This window comes from Perna viridis, chromosome 15 (assembly GCF_037379345.1).
Source record: "Perna viridis isolate PV_CMFRI_1.1 ecotype Kerala chromosome 15, ASM3737934v1, whole genome shotgun sequence".
Lineage (NCBI taxonomy): Eukaryota > Metazoa > Mollusca > Bivalvia > Mytilida > Mytilidae > Perna > Perna viridis.
This window is the reverse complement of record NC_142459.1, coordinates 18,869,154-18,887,572: the sequence shown is the minus strand read 5'-3', so window position 1 is coordinate 18,887,572 and position 18,419 is coordinate 18,869,154. Positions and strand designations below refer to the sequence as shown.

General features: G+C 34.4%; 1 protein-coding gene across 1 annotated transcript; it reads right to left on the bottom strand.

Annotated features, from left to right (window-relative positions):
• Window positions 1-677: 677 nt before the first annotated feature.
• On the bottom strand, window positions 678-16,964 carry LOC148597328 (uncharacterized). Its single transcript, XM_088563554.1, has 15 exons — window positions 16,816-16,964; window positions 16,291-16,411; window positions 14,502-14,711; window positions 13,157-13,396; window positions 11,767-11,924; window positions 11,322-11,444; window positions 10,484-10,595; window positions 9,420-9,577; window positions 8,854-8,952; window positions 7,898-7,972; window positions 4,899-5,022; window positions 3,636-3,745; window positions 2,532-2,708; window positions 1,975-2,068; window positions 678-1,073 (listed from the first exon to the last, which is right to left on the bottom strand). Exons 2-15 carry the CDS (start codon window positions 16,409-16,411, stop codon window positions 991-993), a joined length of 1,884 nt encoding a protein of 627 aa, XP_088419680.1. The 5' UTR covers window positions 16,816-16,964; the 3' UTR covers window positions 678-990.
• Between the last annotated feature and the right edge of the window lie 1,455 nt (window positions 16,965-18,419).

Genomic DNA, 18,419 nt, shown 5'->3' with positions numbered 1-18,419 from the left:
GGAGTGCCCCTTTTTTCTATGTTGTCATTCTTTACAATGTAGCTGCGCTATTTGAGTGGTCTAGGGCGCTGGACTTAGTGCAGGCGGTGTTGCCATAGACGTCACAGCGGTACGAGTTCGAGTCCCGCGGAGGGAACGACCAAAAAAATTTGCTTCGCAAATTTGACAGTTCTAACATCGTTGGAAATTTTTCAGACCCTTCTATATATATATGTCAACCGGAAATGATTTCGTGGGGATTAATTTTCGTGGTTAAAGCATTCAGCAAAATGTTATTATAATGATTGTTTGATTTTCGTTGTGGTTCACTTTTCGTTGATAAATTTTATCCACAACATTAAAAAAAATCTTGAATAAATCAGATACAAGTCTGCACATAACTGTATGATACATGTAGTCTTTCCTCTATCCTTGGTGCTTGGCTTTTTTTCATATAAGTCTTTTTATGTACATGTGTTGTGCATGTGTTTGACGGACATGTAGATACTAGTTTGTCATAAAAATGTTCATCAAAAGGTGGCGGCTATGAAAATACGGTAACAAAAGTGGCAGATTTTTTGTATCAATCTTTTTATAAAAAGCACGTCCATCAAAAGGGGGAGGCTGTGAAAAAAATAGGGTAACAAAAATGGCAGATTTTTTTTTATCAATCTTTTTATAAAAAGCGAACTAAAAGAATCAGAACATATTTTATTATGTTACATACTAGTAGGCACAGGTTGGTCCGTAAAATGGCAATTATTACATTCAATCGGTCTCCTTTTTTTTCGTTAACTAATTTCAGATAAACATGTAAAAACATATGATCACAGTCTCAAACATCGTATCAAATATCTAAAGCAAAATTATATAGTTTTACTATATTTTTGTTAAATTTTGAAAAAAAGTGTCATTTTTAGTATTACACACATTATACAAGGTAAAGACTATTAAGAACACGATGAGTATTCATATAATATAATAAAAACACGATGAAGGATTGAGATTTGTTCACTTAAAGAAGAAATAGGAGAAGAGTCCTCCTAAAGCACCTCCAACTATGGGCATTACAACTCCCACTGCCGCCATTGTACCTGACAAAAATAAATATAAGTATAAAAAGTTAGTACAAATTAGTACAATTTATAACTTTACTACTTTCCCATTGCTTTATTGCATATAAATGATCTCCCTTTCCAAATCAGCCATTTCCATCTCCATGTTTTTGCACTTATTTCTACATCACAATTTCCTTCTAAATGACCCATTCCCCATCTCACCGTGTCCATTTCTCCTTTTTCCATACAACATCCCCCTTCCTCCCAAAATCATACATTCCCATGTTCTTTAACTTATTCCCACTCCGTCATTTCCCCTTCCTCAAATGTTCTATATCCACCTACTATAGGTTTCTTAGAATAGTCCCGTCCACGCACACCAACTCCCTTTTCTCAAATGATCTATGTTCGCATTTTCCCGATTTTCTTTGAATAGCCCGTCCCCGAAGAACCCCCTTTCCATTCTCCCGTTTATTTTACTCCAACGTTCCTATGATCCCGATACTCATAGGAATTTGCATATCAAACCAAAATATGCATTTCAATTTCTTTTATTTCAACATGACAACATTCACAATTGATACTTGTTTCCATGGAAACTGATTTCCGCTTCACTTTGTTTGCAGTGTATTTCTTTTCCTGTACTTCGACTATAAAGGTTTGTCATACTTGTAAATTTGCATTTAAATACACTGTTATTTTGTCTTTCTTTTAACCTTTAGACTTTTTTGCATAAAAATTGCAAAAAGTTATTCCACCATTTTTCAACATAATTTGACCTATCAATATCTAAAGAATCAACTTTACAAACATTTCAATGATTTGTTTTTTTGTTTTTGTTTTTGTTTTCATGTGCCACACCTTATACATTCTGCTTGATTTTCATGCAGAGAAATACCTAATTATTTAAAAAAAATGTTTGAGTTATCTCCCTTACCTGGTCCGTTGCCTGTATCTGAGTTTAATGTTGTGTTCTGCACTATGTACGTCGTTTCAACATATCCCGTGGCTTTAGGTGTTATCCCTACCAGCTAAATAAACAGGTGATAAATAATGGCAAAAATAATTATTAAGAACAAGAATTTGTAAGAATCGGGCAAAATGGAAAAAAATCAGAAACATTCCTGTCAAAACCCCACCAATCTGACGATAAAATATCACTCAAGGATGCTTTCTCTATTTAAATAAAAAAAATGATTCATTTATTCTCTCTGCGTCATTGGATTTGCTCAGATGTTTCAATAGAATTTTTACAAATATGAGGTTTTTGACAGAGTTCTCTACCCTTGAAATTTTCTTTTATAGTCCATTTCAATACAGATGTTATCAACAGAATCTCAACAAATATCAAATCTCTAGACGCCATATTTTTTGCATTCGTTAAACAAGAAGATTTACCTATAATCTGATGAATGTGCCTTTTCCATTAAAACTTAAATAAAAATGATTTTCTCTAGAAAGTCACAATTTAGTGAAATATGTACCTGGACTTACATTTTGAAATGCAGGATCTTGTAGAGAAACGAAAAAGTGACCAGTCTTAATCATTTTAAGAAGTTGATTGGCTGCTGTCCCTAATGGAGTTTCTTTGGCAATATTAACAACGTTTCCAACGATTGGTGCTACATCTAAGAGTTCAAAGGTCACGATAACATCCTGGTCTACATATACCTACCATTGAAAAAAGACATTGCAAACATTATTTAATGATTAATCTTTGTACAAATAAATGATGTTGTGATACAATTCAAAGTAGTTTTACAGGTTTATAGTCGCACCAAGAAAAAAACCTCTCTTAGCACTGGTTGTGTAAAGAGGGAAAATATTTTGGCGGGAAAATTAAGTAGCGCATTTTCAAAATATTGAAATAAAGATCTATACTTTAATGTATATATAGAGTGTTTATTCTGGGGCATTTTTGAACATATTCCAGCAATAAAAATTCCTCCAAAATTGTTCCGATAACACGAAGTGAATCGGTCTTTTATTTCTCATACATTGGATGGACAGTATTTTGAATGTTTTTATCCATTATAAAAATGCAATCTTATTAAAACTGTTTATTGCAAATTATTTCAAATTTCAGACAAATATAATTATACATTATACACACAAGTAATTATACATATAAATGAATGTAAACATGACTTGTATATCTAAGTAGCAGCAGTCTTAAGACAGAAAGTGATTCGTGCATGTCAAAAACCCACCGAATTATTTCTTGTTCAGGAACAGTTACTATACTGATTACAGTGCCTGAATTTTAAACGGACTAGTACTTAACAATAAAATGTAATCATTGTTGTGGATCCATCCTTTAATGTTGTTGCAAATTTGTTTGAGTTTAAACAGGATGTTTTTTCTAATTATTCTAAAAGTATTTTTTTTTTAAAATGGACTACTTCTAAAATTTTAATTTCTACGAGATGTAGTGCAGAATGGTTTAAATGAAACAAAGAAAAATAGTTAGGCAAACAAAATTTTCAAATCCACAATTTGAACGCAAGCAAAGCCAAACATATCAACGACTAAGAACAGTATTTAGGTAGTGTTGTGGCGGGAAAGGGGACATAATTCCATGTTTATGTTAATACTTACATTAAGATTCGATACTCTCAATGCTGATATTTCTAGTTGCTGCGTGAGTGATATAAGGATGTAATATTTAAACAGCTTAATATTTTGTGTAATTTTGGGTGCATAGTCCCCTGTAAATAATTAAAATAACTTACTGAACAAAGTGCATCTTTATGCATTCACCATTTTTATTAAAAAAATATATTCTATTGAGTAGAAGATTAAAGTAGCAATCCAAATAAGAATCATACAAAATGTGATTCATGGTTGGAAAGCCTACATATTTTCATTTTTGATACTTTGTTTAAAATGTTAGAATAAACAGAAATTAACATTTAGCTTTCCATATATCTCTTGTTCTTAGGGGATAAGAATTATATAGAATGCAATGTAGAATTCAAATTTAAGGGTGATATGTCTATACATAACACTAAAATACAATAGAAACTGTTGTATTTTCAATGTGGATTATCTGTTATGAGCAAACAGACTGGAATGAACAGTTACACATTTCATCATATACATGTAGACCTATAGAACAACCTAATAACAAAAATAAAAATGTGTAGTCTTTTTGGAATGTTTCACATATTACAGAATTTGCATTAGTCTTACAAAGACCAGTGATTAGAAGTGAGATGCATACAAAAAAAATGATGTTAGTTAGTATGTAAACAATAGATTAGAAGGACGCAATTGATACATTTTTTTTGTATTATAGAGACAAGGAGACTATCAAAGACTTATACTAATAGATAATGAATATTACGAAGTCGACAGTTTTTTATAATATACTTTTACATTGTATTGAAGTCTTTCCAGAACTGTGGCAGTATATATTTATGTATATATATATTAGTCTCTTTTATGATTATGTTGTATTTGTGTTGTAATTATATGTAAATGCCTTATATGCTCTGAAAAGGGCCCTTTCATTGGAACAAAATATATTCTATAATATTAAGTAGATGAATCTAAACTTAGGAGTCCAATATACATGGCACGATATGTTTAAATGTACATATTAACTACATTTGTCTCAGTCTACTGCAGGAGGTAGACCTAGGATACGGGACACAACTCTTAAAAATCAATGGAATGTATGTATTCAGCATTTTAAATCAATCTCATATAAGCATCAACGTAACTTGGATTGATTTCATTATGTTTCAAAGGAAAACTCGATAGGCTTTTGTGAATTGAATATGATACAAACATATCACTGATTTCAAGAGTTGTGTCCCTTACCCTATTTCTCCCTCCTTAAACATTCTAAGTACGTACCAGGGAAATTCATCTGAAACTTCCTTCGATTTCTGTTGACGAAACAAGCTCCGATGTCAAAGTTTAATATGTCCGGTTTATTCTTCGCAAAGTTATATATATTGTATTCATATTGTATGCCAGCCTATAAGAAAGAAATATAAAAAGAACAGTGTAGCTATGGATTTTATTCCTACTAGTTCCCGGTGGTCCTGGTATAGATTCAGGTCACCTTCGGACCGTAACTCTTGCTAACTGTAAATAATTGGTTTTTTTTCGACGCAGTCGGTATAGTTTCGCTTTTTATCCTTGGGCCTTAAAGAGGTTCTTCCATGGAGATGCAAGGCACCTGATTGCAATTCCGTTTTCCGATTGGCAAAATATTGATAACTTAATGGCGTTCGAAAAAAAACTGTATTGGACGCGGTTAAGTTAACAGGTGTACACTGGCCCTAACCAGGTTCTTTGGTATAATCTGTTCAAAATTTTAAAATATTCCTTATAATATAATTTCTAACATGTGAAAGTCAAAATATTAAGAATTGATTCGTTATCAAAACGCCATTCTGTTTGGGAATATTTGAATCGCGGAGTGCGGACCAATCGAAGTTAATGTCGTCATAGTACATGTTCCAAGCCAGGTTATACGTGATAAGTTATAGTAATTAAACTGTGCTTACATGTGCTGTAAGCTGTTCAATGTACATGCATCATAAATACATGTACATGTATCTAAGGTAAAATAAATACGATAATGGCAGACTCTACATGGGGAGAGTATCTGGTACTTAAGTTGTAGGAAGGAGTCAAAGGTAAGTCGAACATTGTCCACATAAAATGCAGACACTATAAATGGTTAAGTGATTCATGGTCAAGAAAAAAAACCACCACACAAACGATGAATTTTTAGTCTACAAATGCTATACTCGGTGGGTGTTTCTAGAAAAACAGAGGACGCTTACCCTACCGGTGCACCTGGTCCATGCTCCCAGTTTTTAGTGGAGTCATAGTTGCTCATTTACTTTTGTTACTTTGCATGTATGATTTTAGTTACTTTATGTTCTTTGTTGTGTATGTCTGTTTTCCATGTCTGGTCTTTGTCCCTGAATTACATTCTTTTGATTACCCTATAACCTTGGTTCCCTTGATTACTCTTTAACATAAAAACAATCTTTACTACAATTGGATTTGCACTTTTTAGAAAATCTTGCATTCATCCCCCATTAAAACCGACCAGATGAAACCTAATCAAGAACAATAACTCTTGCAAAGTGCACATTTCACGTACAATCTATAAAATTTTTATCTCAAAAGCGCAACATTAAAATGAAAAACTGAGACGGGTGATGTGATAGTTACTGTTTCTGAACAAGAAATAAAACTGAATTCGGTGGGTTTTTGACATAAATGAATCACCTTATGTTTGATTTTAAAGACTGCTGCATAAATCGGACGTCTATTGTAAACCATACAGTTTTCTTACATCGGGAGAGTCTATGGTAAACCGCAAAGGGTACTTACATCAGGAGAGTCTTTTGTTAGGTGTAAAGTGTACTTATATATCAGGCGAGTCTATGGTAGGATAGACAAGTTAGATATCAGAATAGTCTACATCATCGGGATGGTCTATAGTTAGCCCTACATGGTACTTACATTGGGAGAGCATAAGTAAGACACACTGTGTAATTACATTGGCAGAGTCTATGGTTAGGCGTAAAGTGTACTTATATAGGGCGAGTCTATGGTAGGAAAGACAAGTTAGATATATAGAATAGTCTACAATGTACATCATCGGGAGTCACTAGATTAGCCCAACAGTGTACTTACATTGGCGGGACATGTGATTAGCCATACAGTGTATTGGTTAGACTCACAGTGTACTTGCATTGGCACAGCATATGGTTAGCCGTACCGTACATTTACATTGGTTAGCCCAACTGTAAACTTACATTGACATAGAATATACTTAGGCGTAAAGTGTACTCATATAGGGCGAGTCTATTGTAGGAAAACAAGTTAGATATCAGAATAGTCTACATCATCGGCAGTCACTGGTTATCCCCACAGTGTATTTACATTGGCAGGACATGTGATAAGCCGTACAGTATATTTACATTGGTTAGCCCAACAGTGAACTTACATTGGCGGGACATGTGATTAGCCGTACAATGTTTTTACATTGGTTAGCCCTACAGTGAACTTACATTGGCAGAGCATATGGTAAGCCGCACCTTGTATTTCACATTGGTTAGGCCCACAGTGTACTTACATTGGTTGAGCATAAGGTCAGTCGTACAGTATAATTTCATTGGCAGAGCATATGGTTGGGCGTAAAGTGTGTTTACATTGGTTAGCCCTACAGTGTATTTACATTCGCAAAGCATATGGTAACTTAGCCGTACAGTGTATTTGCATTGGTAGAGCATAAGGGCAGCCGTACAGTATAATTACATTGGCAGAGCACATGGTTAGGTGTAAAGTGTATTTGCATCGGGAGAGTTTATGTTTAGCTAACTGCCCTTCCAATGGGCAATCTAAAGGCGAGAAAGAGTAATCAAGGGAACCAATGTTATAGCGGTGATCAAAAGAATGTAATCCAGGGATAAAGACCAGACATGGAAAACAGACATACACAACAAAGAACACAGAGTAACTAAAATCATACATACAAAGTAACAAAAGCAAATGAGCAACTCGGACTCCACTAAAAACTGTTACAGTACTAAAAAAACTAAAAAGCATTTAAATAAACTTACATCAGAAGAGCCTATGGTAAGCCATAAATTACATGTATACTTGTATTGGCAGAGAATGTGGTAAGCCGTACAGTGTACTTACATGGTAGAGCCGTATAATATATAATACATGTGTCGGGAGCGCAAATGATCAACTGAATAGTGTCTTACAAGGGGAGAGTCTACGGTACGGTGTAAAGTTTAATTACATCGGAAGAGTCAATGGTAAGCCGTACAGTGTACTTACATCCCGAGAGTCAACGGTAAGCCGTACAGTATACTTACATCGGGAGAGTCTATGGTGAGTCGTACAGGTGTACCACTTTGTTCTGTTCCTGTGTTCACCTGTGTCCAGTCAGACTAAAATTACAAAATTCAAATAAATATCAACACAAAGGGAGCAATCGCATCAAATGTGAGCAAATATCAAATCCTTAATCTGGATTTAATACATCGATTTGAAGGTAGGGTGCAAGGTTAGATACGCTTGTCCCATTTTTATTTCCTAAGTAAGGTCAATTATTCAATTATAACCTTGTCTGTGGAGTTTGGCTCTAGTTAAATTTTGATACAGCTTGTGTAATTTAAACTTCATTTTGTGGTGCTTAACTAAATTACATTTGTTAACACTCTTTGATAAAAATGTAGGAAGACCGTGAATCCAAGCAATGCTAGAGGAAGACCGTGAACCCAAGCAACGCTAGAGGAACACCGTGAACCCAAGTAATGCTAGAGGAAGACCGTGAACACAAGTAATGCTAGAGTTTGGATGAAGCTACTTATTGTAAGAGTATGGAATACGGAATTCCGTCCTCTGACGTTACAAAAATGAATGTGACTACTATACTGAAATGTTGAGCAAAGGAAACACGTGAATAAATCGCAAAACACAACTGAAAAAAAGGTAAGTTTTGAACACAAACACACAAAAAAAAAACAATCAAAATGACAGTGTGAAAGTACAAAAACGGATATTGTGCCAAGGTGTACCAACATGGTAACAAGTTGCATTTTGCAAGACTTCCGTCGTGCTGTACGTTGAAGGCCGTGTCCAGTGAAAAGAAAATAATTTCATGAACAAAAGAGGTAGAAATTTTATTAAAACACTAAAGTAGGGAGATTATTTTGGGTTTACAGATCATGATCAGCACACTATATAGATATTGCTGGCAACTGTCTTTCCGATTTAAGCTTGATTTTTGTTGCAAGTAATACTGATTTTCTATTCAAATATTTCGTACCGTTGCAAAATACCACATCCAAGTTGAATTAACTCCCTTTGCTGGCCAGTCTTTCCTTATGCCAACCCAACTGTCACAATCGATATTTCGGATGGATTTCTACAATGAAATAATCAGTACAATTATAATTTCTCAGGGAAAGATGTATTTACCCTTTGAAGTACATGCAATATCTACAATGAAATAATCAGTACAATTATAATTTCTCAGGGAAAGAGGCTGTATTTACCCTTTGAAGTACATGCAATATCTTATTTATTTAAGCCGAATTTGATTACTGGTCTCAGCCTAGGGGTCGTCGTCGAGCGTACGCATAAACCAATATCTTTATTTTTTTTATTTATTCATCATACGGAGAAAAAGAAATGGAGAAAAAGGAATAGTTGAACGCAAAAAAAAAAAATGTCCCCATCACTATACCATATTGTTGGCGTCGACAACAAACGCAGCTACATGTAACCATTAACTCAATCACAAATACTGTTTAGTTATCAATACATAAACAGGTAAACAAATCCTAGTTTTGCATACTCACCATACGCGTACTAACTTATACGTGTACTCACCACTCCTTCATACGTGTAGTTGATGACGTCAAAATAAAAGAACTGACTGGGATTTCTCATGCTCACGTGGTTCCGGTCAATGTTTCTATCGTCGAAAGTCAGTTCAATCTTTTTAGAAGTACAGTTACCGTACATAGTATCAGTAATATATGCAACACCTGTGAAAGTACAATGAAATGTGTCTAAACCAGGCCATGAATAATCTAATTACTTGTCTGAACCAAACCACGGAGAATCTAAATTATTATTATAGATATTATAGCAAATTATAAGTTGAAATCAGTTTTAATATACACAAGCACTAATGTACATGTAGCAAATTTGTATATAATTTGTCAGGAAATAACTTCTACTTTTACTTTCTTTGTAAGAATACTTAAAAATAATTTCATTGTACCATCAACAGCGAAAGTACGTGATATACAAATATGTATAGTGCACTATTAGCGTAATAGGTACATTGTAGTTACGCCTGGACTGAGTTAGAATGATGGTTATTCTGCGCAAGTTTTAAATATCATATTAGTGTAGTTCTGACCTCTCACAAAACTGTCTAAAAACAGTTCTATGACAGATTAAGAGCAGTTCTAAGACAGTTCTATAGCCAGCTTTTCTGACAGTTCTATCAAAGCCAGCTCTCGTAGAACAGTTATTGTAAAGCTGACTCTAGTCGAACAGTTCTAGGACAGCTGACTTTGGTACTGGTACATGTGTATAACAGCTCTCGGAGAGCTGGTTTTAGTGGAAAAACGTCCTGGAAGAGCTATTCCTGTATTGAAGTCATAGATTTCTCTAAGTACTGGTATATTTGTATAACAGCTCTCGGAGAGCTGGTTTTAGTGGAAAAAGGTTCTGGAAGAGCTATTCCTCTATTGAAGTCATAGATTTCTCTAAGTACTGGTATATTTGTATAACAGCTCTCGGAGAGCTGGTTTTAGTGGAAAAAGGTTCTGGAAAAGCTATACCTGTATTGAAGTCATGGATTTCTCTAAGTACTAGTACATTTGTATAACAGCTCTCGGAGAGCTGGTTTTAGTGGAAAAAAAGTTCTGGAAAAGCTATACCTGTATTGAAGTCATGGATTTCTCTAAGTGTATTGGTTCCAAACTGGTTATTTTCTATTTTCAGTGGTCTATAGTTATACATTACAGCTTTACTGTTGTAGTCGTAAAACTCCTTAAAACGAAGCAATTTTGTATAAGATGCAATGTTGTAAAAAATGTTAATTAGTATTTCACCTTAAAAAAGATTTTAGCAGTACTTGAGTTTGCATGTCAGTCGGTATTTCTGTTCTGATGAGCGTCAAGAACGTTACCGAACACATCGAGTAAAGTAAAAGTATAGGTTACATGTTACGAGCTGTATTTTACCCTTTCGCCCATTTTATATTGGTATATGTATGTCTAGACTATGAAGAAAACAAATACTATCTTTAAAAAGTTATAGCCGACACATATTCTCGCTTCAATAATACTCAAATCTGATTAAGATTTTATCTGGTGAATTGTGTGATCACTGTACTATGTTTCGTATTTCAGTTATTATATTGTTTCAACAAGTGAACTATTTCCAATTATTCAATTTATAAAAGATTATTCAATATATATAAGTGATCGAAAATATTCTGGACACAATGCCCCCAAATGGAGCCTTAACTTTCACGGTTGCTATATCACAGTTGTCCAATGACATGCGAGGTTATTAGCTACTTTAGTTAGCTTGCCATGGATGTCACGTGGTGTCAAAGCGAACTCAATACCGTCTATGTCGAAAAAAAAAAACGCCGATCGATTCAATAAGTGCAGTTCTGTTCTTGTTTACTTAGCTTCACTGATGTCGTTTGATTGTTGAATTTCGCTGATTACCGATGCTAATCTTGGTAGTGTCATATACGATTGTTACCTGCATGAACGAGATTGTAAATCTAGTTTTGTCAATAAACTCGGAAGTAAAGCTGAATCCGTCAGGCATCGTTGGCAAAGGCTTGGTATTTACTCTTCCTGGACATTGGACACCAGCTGGAGTCTGTAAACACAAGCTAGAAGCTACAATTGGCCAAGTTCAAGCATGCCATTGAACCATTTCTTCAATATTTCCAATATTTCGTAATAAAATTATGACATAGTCTTTTGTTGATTTAAGCAAATTGTCTTTACGAAAGACAACCATTATATTCAGTCGTAAAATGATGATGGATTACAGTTAGACTAATTAAGGAGGCAACCATTTGATTTTCATAGTGGGCAAGCATCAAATTTATAATTGAATTCACGTCATTTTTTTTTCTAATTGCAAATTTTATTCTGTCCCTATTGTAAGGTTCAAAGGTTGCCCCAAATATACTTACTTCAAATACGGTAGTGTCGTCAATCTGCGGTCTAAAGTGGAAGAAATTATAGTAGTGCTCCATATTGTGTGATGCGCTAACAGAATCATACACTTTGCCTTGTACGGATGCTCCAACTGGTACCTGCTGTGCAACCGCTGTATCCCAACCAGTAGAAGCTACATAAAATTCACATAGGGTAGATGATTAATGAAATAGAATCCATTTTGGTACCTTTAGTAATCCATTTTCAGAAAATGGTTATCGATGTCTACTTTTAAATTACTATAATTGAAGAGACATGTCTGCATGTTTCCCCTCAAAGGACTCCCTGATCAATGTCTATAGAAATAAAGTTGCCTCTGTCATGTTCAGCTTTGGCAAGCTATTTGACAAGTTTGTGGTACATGTATGGAAATGTCAAATACTTGGTTCATATTAAATCAACCATTACACGGTAGACACAGTGTATCAGATTTTTCAAAAGGTGATCATTTTCTACAAATAATTAATCATGTTATAATATTTAATTCTATTTAATAAATAAGATTTCCGGAAGTTATTTTCTGACCTGTTCCGAATTAAATTAAACTTTAGAATTATTATACATGTACATGTACGTTTACGTCATTGTAACGCGGAGACCCACATATTGACACTGCGTCCCCTTTAAATGCCATTGCTCTTGTTTTGCGTTTAAAACTTAAAACAATGCTTTGATTAATAACCGATTGTCTAGATGATCGTACTGGAGTGGTGTCATAAAAAAAAATCTCAATTTTAGTTTTCCTCCCATCATTTCCTTATAAATAATTTGAGGAAAAATTCTCGGATTAAGGGACAATCTTAATTTAGTCTGTAATCAATTCATATCAACACCTACATGTATATTACAAACTAAATACTGGTAAATGAAAATTCAACGAGATATATAGATTCTGCTTGTCCATGAAATTCAATTTTGATAAAACCAATTACAAATGTTTAATATTATTTCAACAGCAATCTGATAGCAGTTAGTCCGAACTAGAACGAACTAAATGTAGAACTGCCATAGGCCAATGTTCCATCATTCGAGCAAACGAGTATAGAAAAAGTTTGCTTACATCTTTGTTCCCGTTGGTAGATCGTCGGCCTACAGCGCATGGATGCAACTTCATATAAAATATCATTTGGAGTACAATTCCTCAATTTTCTGCTTTTTTCCTATTCTTCGATTTTAAATAATCTGATTAACCAATATTTGATTTACTGAATGGAAAGGAGGGCGCAAGTTAAGATATTTGTTAAATACAGGCGTTGGAATTGCCAAACATTAGAAAAAAAGAACAGATATGGCGAAACGCAAGAAATACTCATGACTTCATGCACGGTACTTTGCACATCCAATGAAAGGGCGTGCTGAACTTACCCGACCAGTACCAGTTAACGGTCATTGTTGCGTCATACGCTTGCCAATATTGACACGAAGACCACATGTCTACGGTAATTCCTCTGTAAGATTTCACGCCCTGATAAACTTGAGTGATTCCAGGAAGATTCATGTGTAACATTTTGCCAGCTGAGAATATCGTGCCCTTTGTTCCGGTCGGTGTATACCCAAATAGAAACCTTTGGTCCGACGTGCTTAATGTCTGTACGGCACATTGTTCTGGAATGTAAAGTATCATTTGCGATGTCATAATGTCAGTGGTTTATCCCCATCCCTTTTGTTGATTTTATTAATTTCGTGCAAACGTTCGATAAATGTGAGCATATACATAATATATAACGAGAATGGAAATGGTGAATATGTCAAAGAGAAAATTACCTCACCCGGATGAAAAATGTCAACTCAAGACTACCACATAAAAGACCCTGGTAATAATGTATCAAAAAGGTCGAGCTAGCATACAAGAAATAATGCAACTGGACTACTCATAATCAAACAAGCCCGTTAGTGTAACATATGTATGCAAATGCAGTTAATAATACAAAAAAAAAATATTTACGTTGCAATACTCAATTTCTTATGCACGCAGTTTAAAAAAGAACTGAACTGATGTTTGTTTTCTTATTAAAAACCAGTCCATATAAAATTCAGTCACTGCCTGTGGTAAGATGCTTCATAGTGTAGAAACAACCCATGGATTAGATGATGCTTTTTTGGTTTACAAATGCTATATTCTTATGTGACAATAGTCCTGTTTGTATTTTGATCTATACTTTTGAGAAAACTACATTTTATCATCCCACTGATATCAACCAAATCACACCAAATCAAAAACGATAACTCTTGCAAAGCTTAAAATTTCATGCACAATCTATATAAATTTTATCTCAAAAGCGCATTCCTCAAACGATATTTCTAAGACGGGTAACGTGATCTATAACGGTTTCTGAATAAGAGATAAAACTTCATTTGGTGTGTTTTGACATGTATGAATCACCTCCTGCCTGATTGTTGACTGCTATAAATGTACTTAAGACAAGTACGTGTATATTCAATTTATATATGCTATTCTGACAAGAAAATAAAAAGTAAAAAATAAAGAATAAGACTGTTATTTGCCTATTATGGGCACTATAAGAGAATGCAGCCAGACAATGGTTTACATATTTTTTAACTTCATACATTGCGTAACTGCATACTAAGATGATAAAACGGAATTTTCATTTAATAATTCTCAGTGCGTACATTAATGTATCTGTACCCTCTCTCTCCCAAAATCTCGCGATAAAGGTATCTAGCTCTCTATGATTAAATTGGCACTTACGTGAAGGTTTGTAGTAATAGATAAACTCGTTCACGTTATAGTCATACCACGCATCCAGTTCAAGACCGAGATCCAGTTGGTGAACTGCTCCCCTGTTGCCAGTATCGTCGTAATATTCATTGAGATCCGTAGTCATATTTTTATCCGTTATGACACATTCAATGTGGGCGGAAAACTGTGGAGGGGGTGTTGGCATTGGTTTGTTAGGAACTGAAATGTTTCAATGATGAAATGCCATTAACAAAGTACTTAAAAAAACTTATATTTTAATAATAATATTTCTACTGAGAATGCTTTTGTAGAAAAGGTTACATATACCATAAATTAAGAATAAAATGTACGTGTTTTTGGTATATGCATTATTTTTATAGATCCTATATCGTTTACCCAATATCACACTCTAGACCTACATCACATACATTATGTCACCTCCCTACACGGATCATATTTGCAGTATAGTTAAATTACATAGGTATAATTACAGAATAGTTTGTGAGGGAAATATTACAAAATGAGGACTGCCCAAGGGAAATAATAAGGACCAAGAAAACTGACGTTGCCGGAGTGCAATATCAGTTTTCTAGTCTATATCGCAACTCACGCGCAGTTATAGTTGCAAAAAGATGTATTATGTATTCATATCTTACATTAAAAAACATTTATGCAAGAACCTTCAGTTAATCTTGTTCTAATCCGAATAATCCAGTCCAGTCGGTGCGATATACGATACTGCGCCTAACGTAACGGTATAATGCATAGGAGACATAGTTCTATATATTGATCATTGATCATAATGCACGCCAAATCTCTTTTTACTCCCCCCCCACTCCCCCCAAAAACCCAACCAAACAAACAAACGAACAAACAAACAAACAAAAAACAAAAAAAGAAACAAACAAAACAAAACAAAACAAAACAAAACAAAAAAACAAACAAATCAAAACAAAATACAAGACAAAACAAAAACAAAACAAAAACAAAACAACCAAAACAAAACAAAATAAATTAAGACAAAACAAAACAAAAACAAACGAAAAGAGAAAGAAAGAAAACAGTCAAAACCACACACACATTTCTAATCATATTAAAAAAGTAATAGATACATAAAAAATTATTGTGGTCATATAATTATTGTCCAAATGCTTGCCGTATTGGTCTGCACCGGAATGATTACATTTGTAGCTCAACCAATTTGGGCAATATGTATCATTGCCTTCACCAATATGAATTTTCAATATCGGACTGGTCAGAACAAGGCTTAAAAGGATAAATGATGTACAGTGTACTTTTATTTTTTGGCAATTTCATTGCATTCAAGCTTATATTTTATATTTATTGTCAGTCAATCAAAAAACGTATCGTATAGAAGGGTATAGACACAGAGCCTTTCTATCAAGTTCACGTACATGTATACATGTATTATGGATGGATAGGGGTGTATTTCCTCCCTGCTTCTCTCCCCTAGACCACCATCTTCCCCCTCCTGACCTCCGCTTCCAGAACCCTTTCATTTGACCTTCGATTTTGTTCCATAATCATAATCCCAACTTCCCGTATTTTCTCTTCTCGTTCTCCACCCCGTCAACCACTGTTCCCCGTACCCTTCACAACAGTTCCCCGCCCCTTCAAACATCGATTCCCGTCGCCTTAATGTCCGTATCCCCACCCCTGTCCTCCCTCCCATATATACATGTATATTTGTTTGTTTTGCTTTCAGTTATCACATACTCGCGTCTAAACGGTTCCATATGCGTGACAATGCTAAAATATGTAATGGCTGATCACTTACTGCCAGCAGGTGAAGCCGGAGGTCCGTTACAAACACTGAAGTCTTGTCCATGGAGTGGGCCTGTATGTTGTCCTAATATACCAGTTATAGACAGAGCGAATAAAAAATAGACCAGACGCATCTGAAAAAAGGGGAAAAATCACTATTTAACTTAAGTTCTTTGTACTGAATACGCTGTTACCCCCATCCCCCAATAACTGGTTTCGTTTGTCGACTAGTGTAATAGTTGTTGGTCCAGGCAATTTACAAATAAATGCAAAGACATTTATATCAGGCAATATTTTTAATACATTTGGTGTACATTTACGTTAACAAAATATGTATCACATTATGCTGTGTAAAAAATTGAAGATACACGTTTTATGAAATATTAGTGATTTCTAGATCATCAGTAGTTTAGGAGGCAGGGGTATTAGAAGTTTAATTTTGTAATCACGGTGTTTTTGAAACATAAATGGAAAAGTTAAAAGTGCTTTGCAATATAATCTGAAAAAGAAAATTGTTAGGCGAAAGGGCTATTCTTACCTTAATTCTTTATCTAATATACACAAAAGTAAATCATATGCATTGAGTTTGTGTCCTCCCCGCCCGTGTCCAAAAGTCAAATAGATAAAAATCCTTTACAATCGATTGTTCAGCAACAAGTTTTGATACCATCCCCTAATATAATCTTAAATAAACAATGGATGTTTTAACTATCCATTTAGAGATGGTCCCCATTTGATTAAGATATTTTAAAATCGCTGATAATAACTCGTTGTCACAGATTAACTGTAATAATTTTGCGTCTGTGGAACCAGTCCAATATGATATGATGTCACACGAGGATTTCAGATTATCTGAAAATATAGGAGCGAATCCAGGACCTTAACAAGGTGCCCAACATACATTGTTTATTTGCCGAAACTTTGAACAAATGTAAACAAAATATTGCAACAAAAGGGGTTTCATCCCCGGAACCACTCCCCCTTCTCAATCCACCATTGTAAGCACAAAAGTTATATATAACTGTACAATCTAAACATTTTGTAAGCAAACGGTACATGCAGTTGCATGGTAATTATAATTCACCTTTACATGTATTGATGTTTTTTTTTCTATTTGCCAAATTGAAATATTGATGAAATATTGAATTTTAACCGTTACTGGTTACTTTTATCTGACATGTTTATACATGTACATGTATGTAAAATGTAATACTTAAACTAAGCTGTATCTGACTTGATATGTTTAAATGTATTTTAAAAGTATAAAACGCGTGTATAGTTCTTGATTTGAAGTTCCTGGTTGGTCACAAAGTTAATGATTCCGTTTGTACCTTTTGGTGAGAAGTGATGTAAGCCTTCTTTTGAAAACCATGTCTACACGTGTAACCCTTTCTGCCAGTCTTCTCGAAACTTATGGTACTCAGTTCACCAGTTCTAGTGGTTTTGTACCATCTTTTTAAGTAGCCGTTTTTTTAATAAATATCAGACAGAATGTAATTCTTGCATGTCAAAAGTCCACCAAATTAACGGTTTTTTTGTGTTTTTTTGTGTTTGTTTTTGTTCAGAAACAGTCACTGACCACATAACCAGTCCTTATTTTTCATTTGCTTCTTGCACTTTTGAGATAAAAAATAAATAGATTGTTCATGCAATAAGCACTTTGCAAGAGTTATTGTTCTTGATTTTGTTTGATTTGGTTGATTTTAGTGGTAGATAAATATATGATTTTCTCAAAAGTGTCGATCTGAATACAAAACGGACTATCCTTACATAAAAATATAACACATATAGACCGAAAAATCATCATTTGTTTGGGCGGTTTCTCCACACCTTGAATCTCCTCTACTATAGGCAGTGTCTGATTTTTATATGGACTGGTACTTAAATGTTTCTTTATACTAGACTAAGCACAATCTTATGTTCTTTTACCTCCTTAAAAACAATTTTCCTTCTTTGCATATTCACTTTATACATGTACATCATATATAATTAGCGAGGGGCACCAATAGTTCTAATGTAGTACACGACAGTAGAAAGTGGTTAGAAAAGCACTATATTAAATGAAAGACAACATGCAATGCAGAACATACACGAGTTCATATTTGCACATGAAAAGTATCGGAAGTCGTACTTTGAATGCGA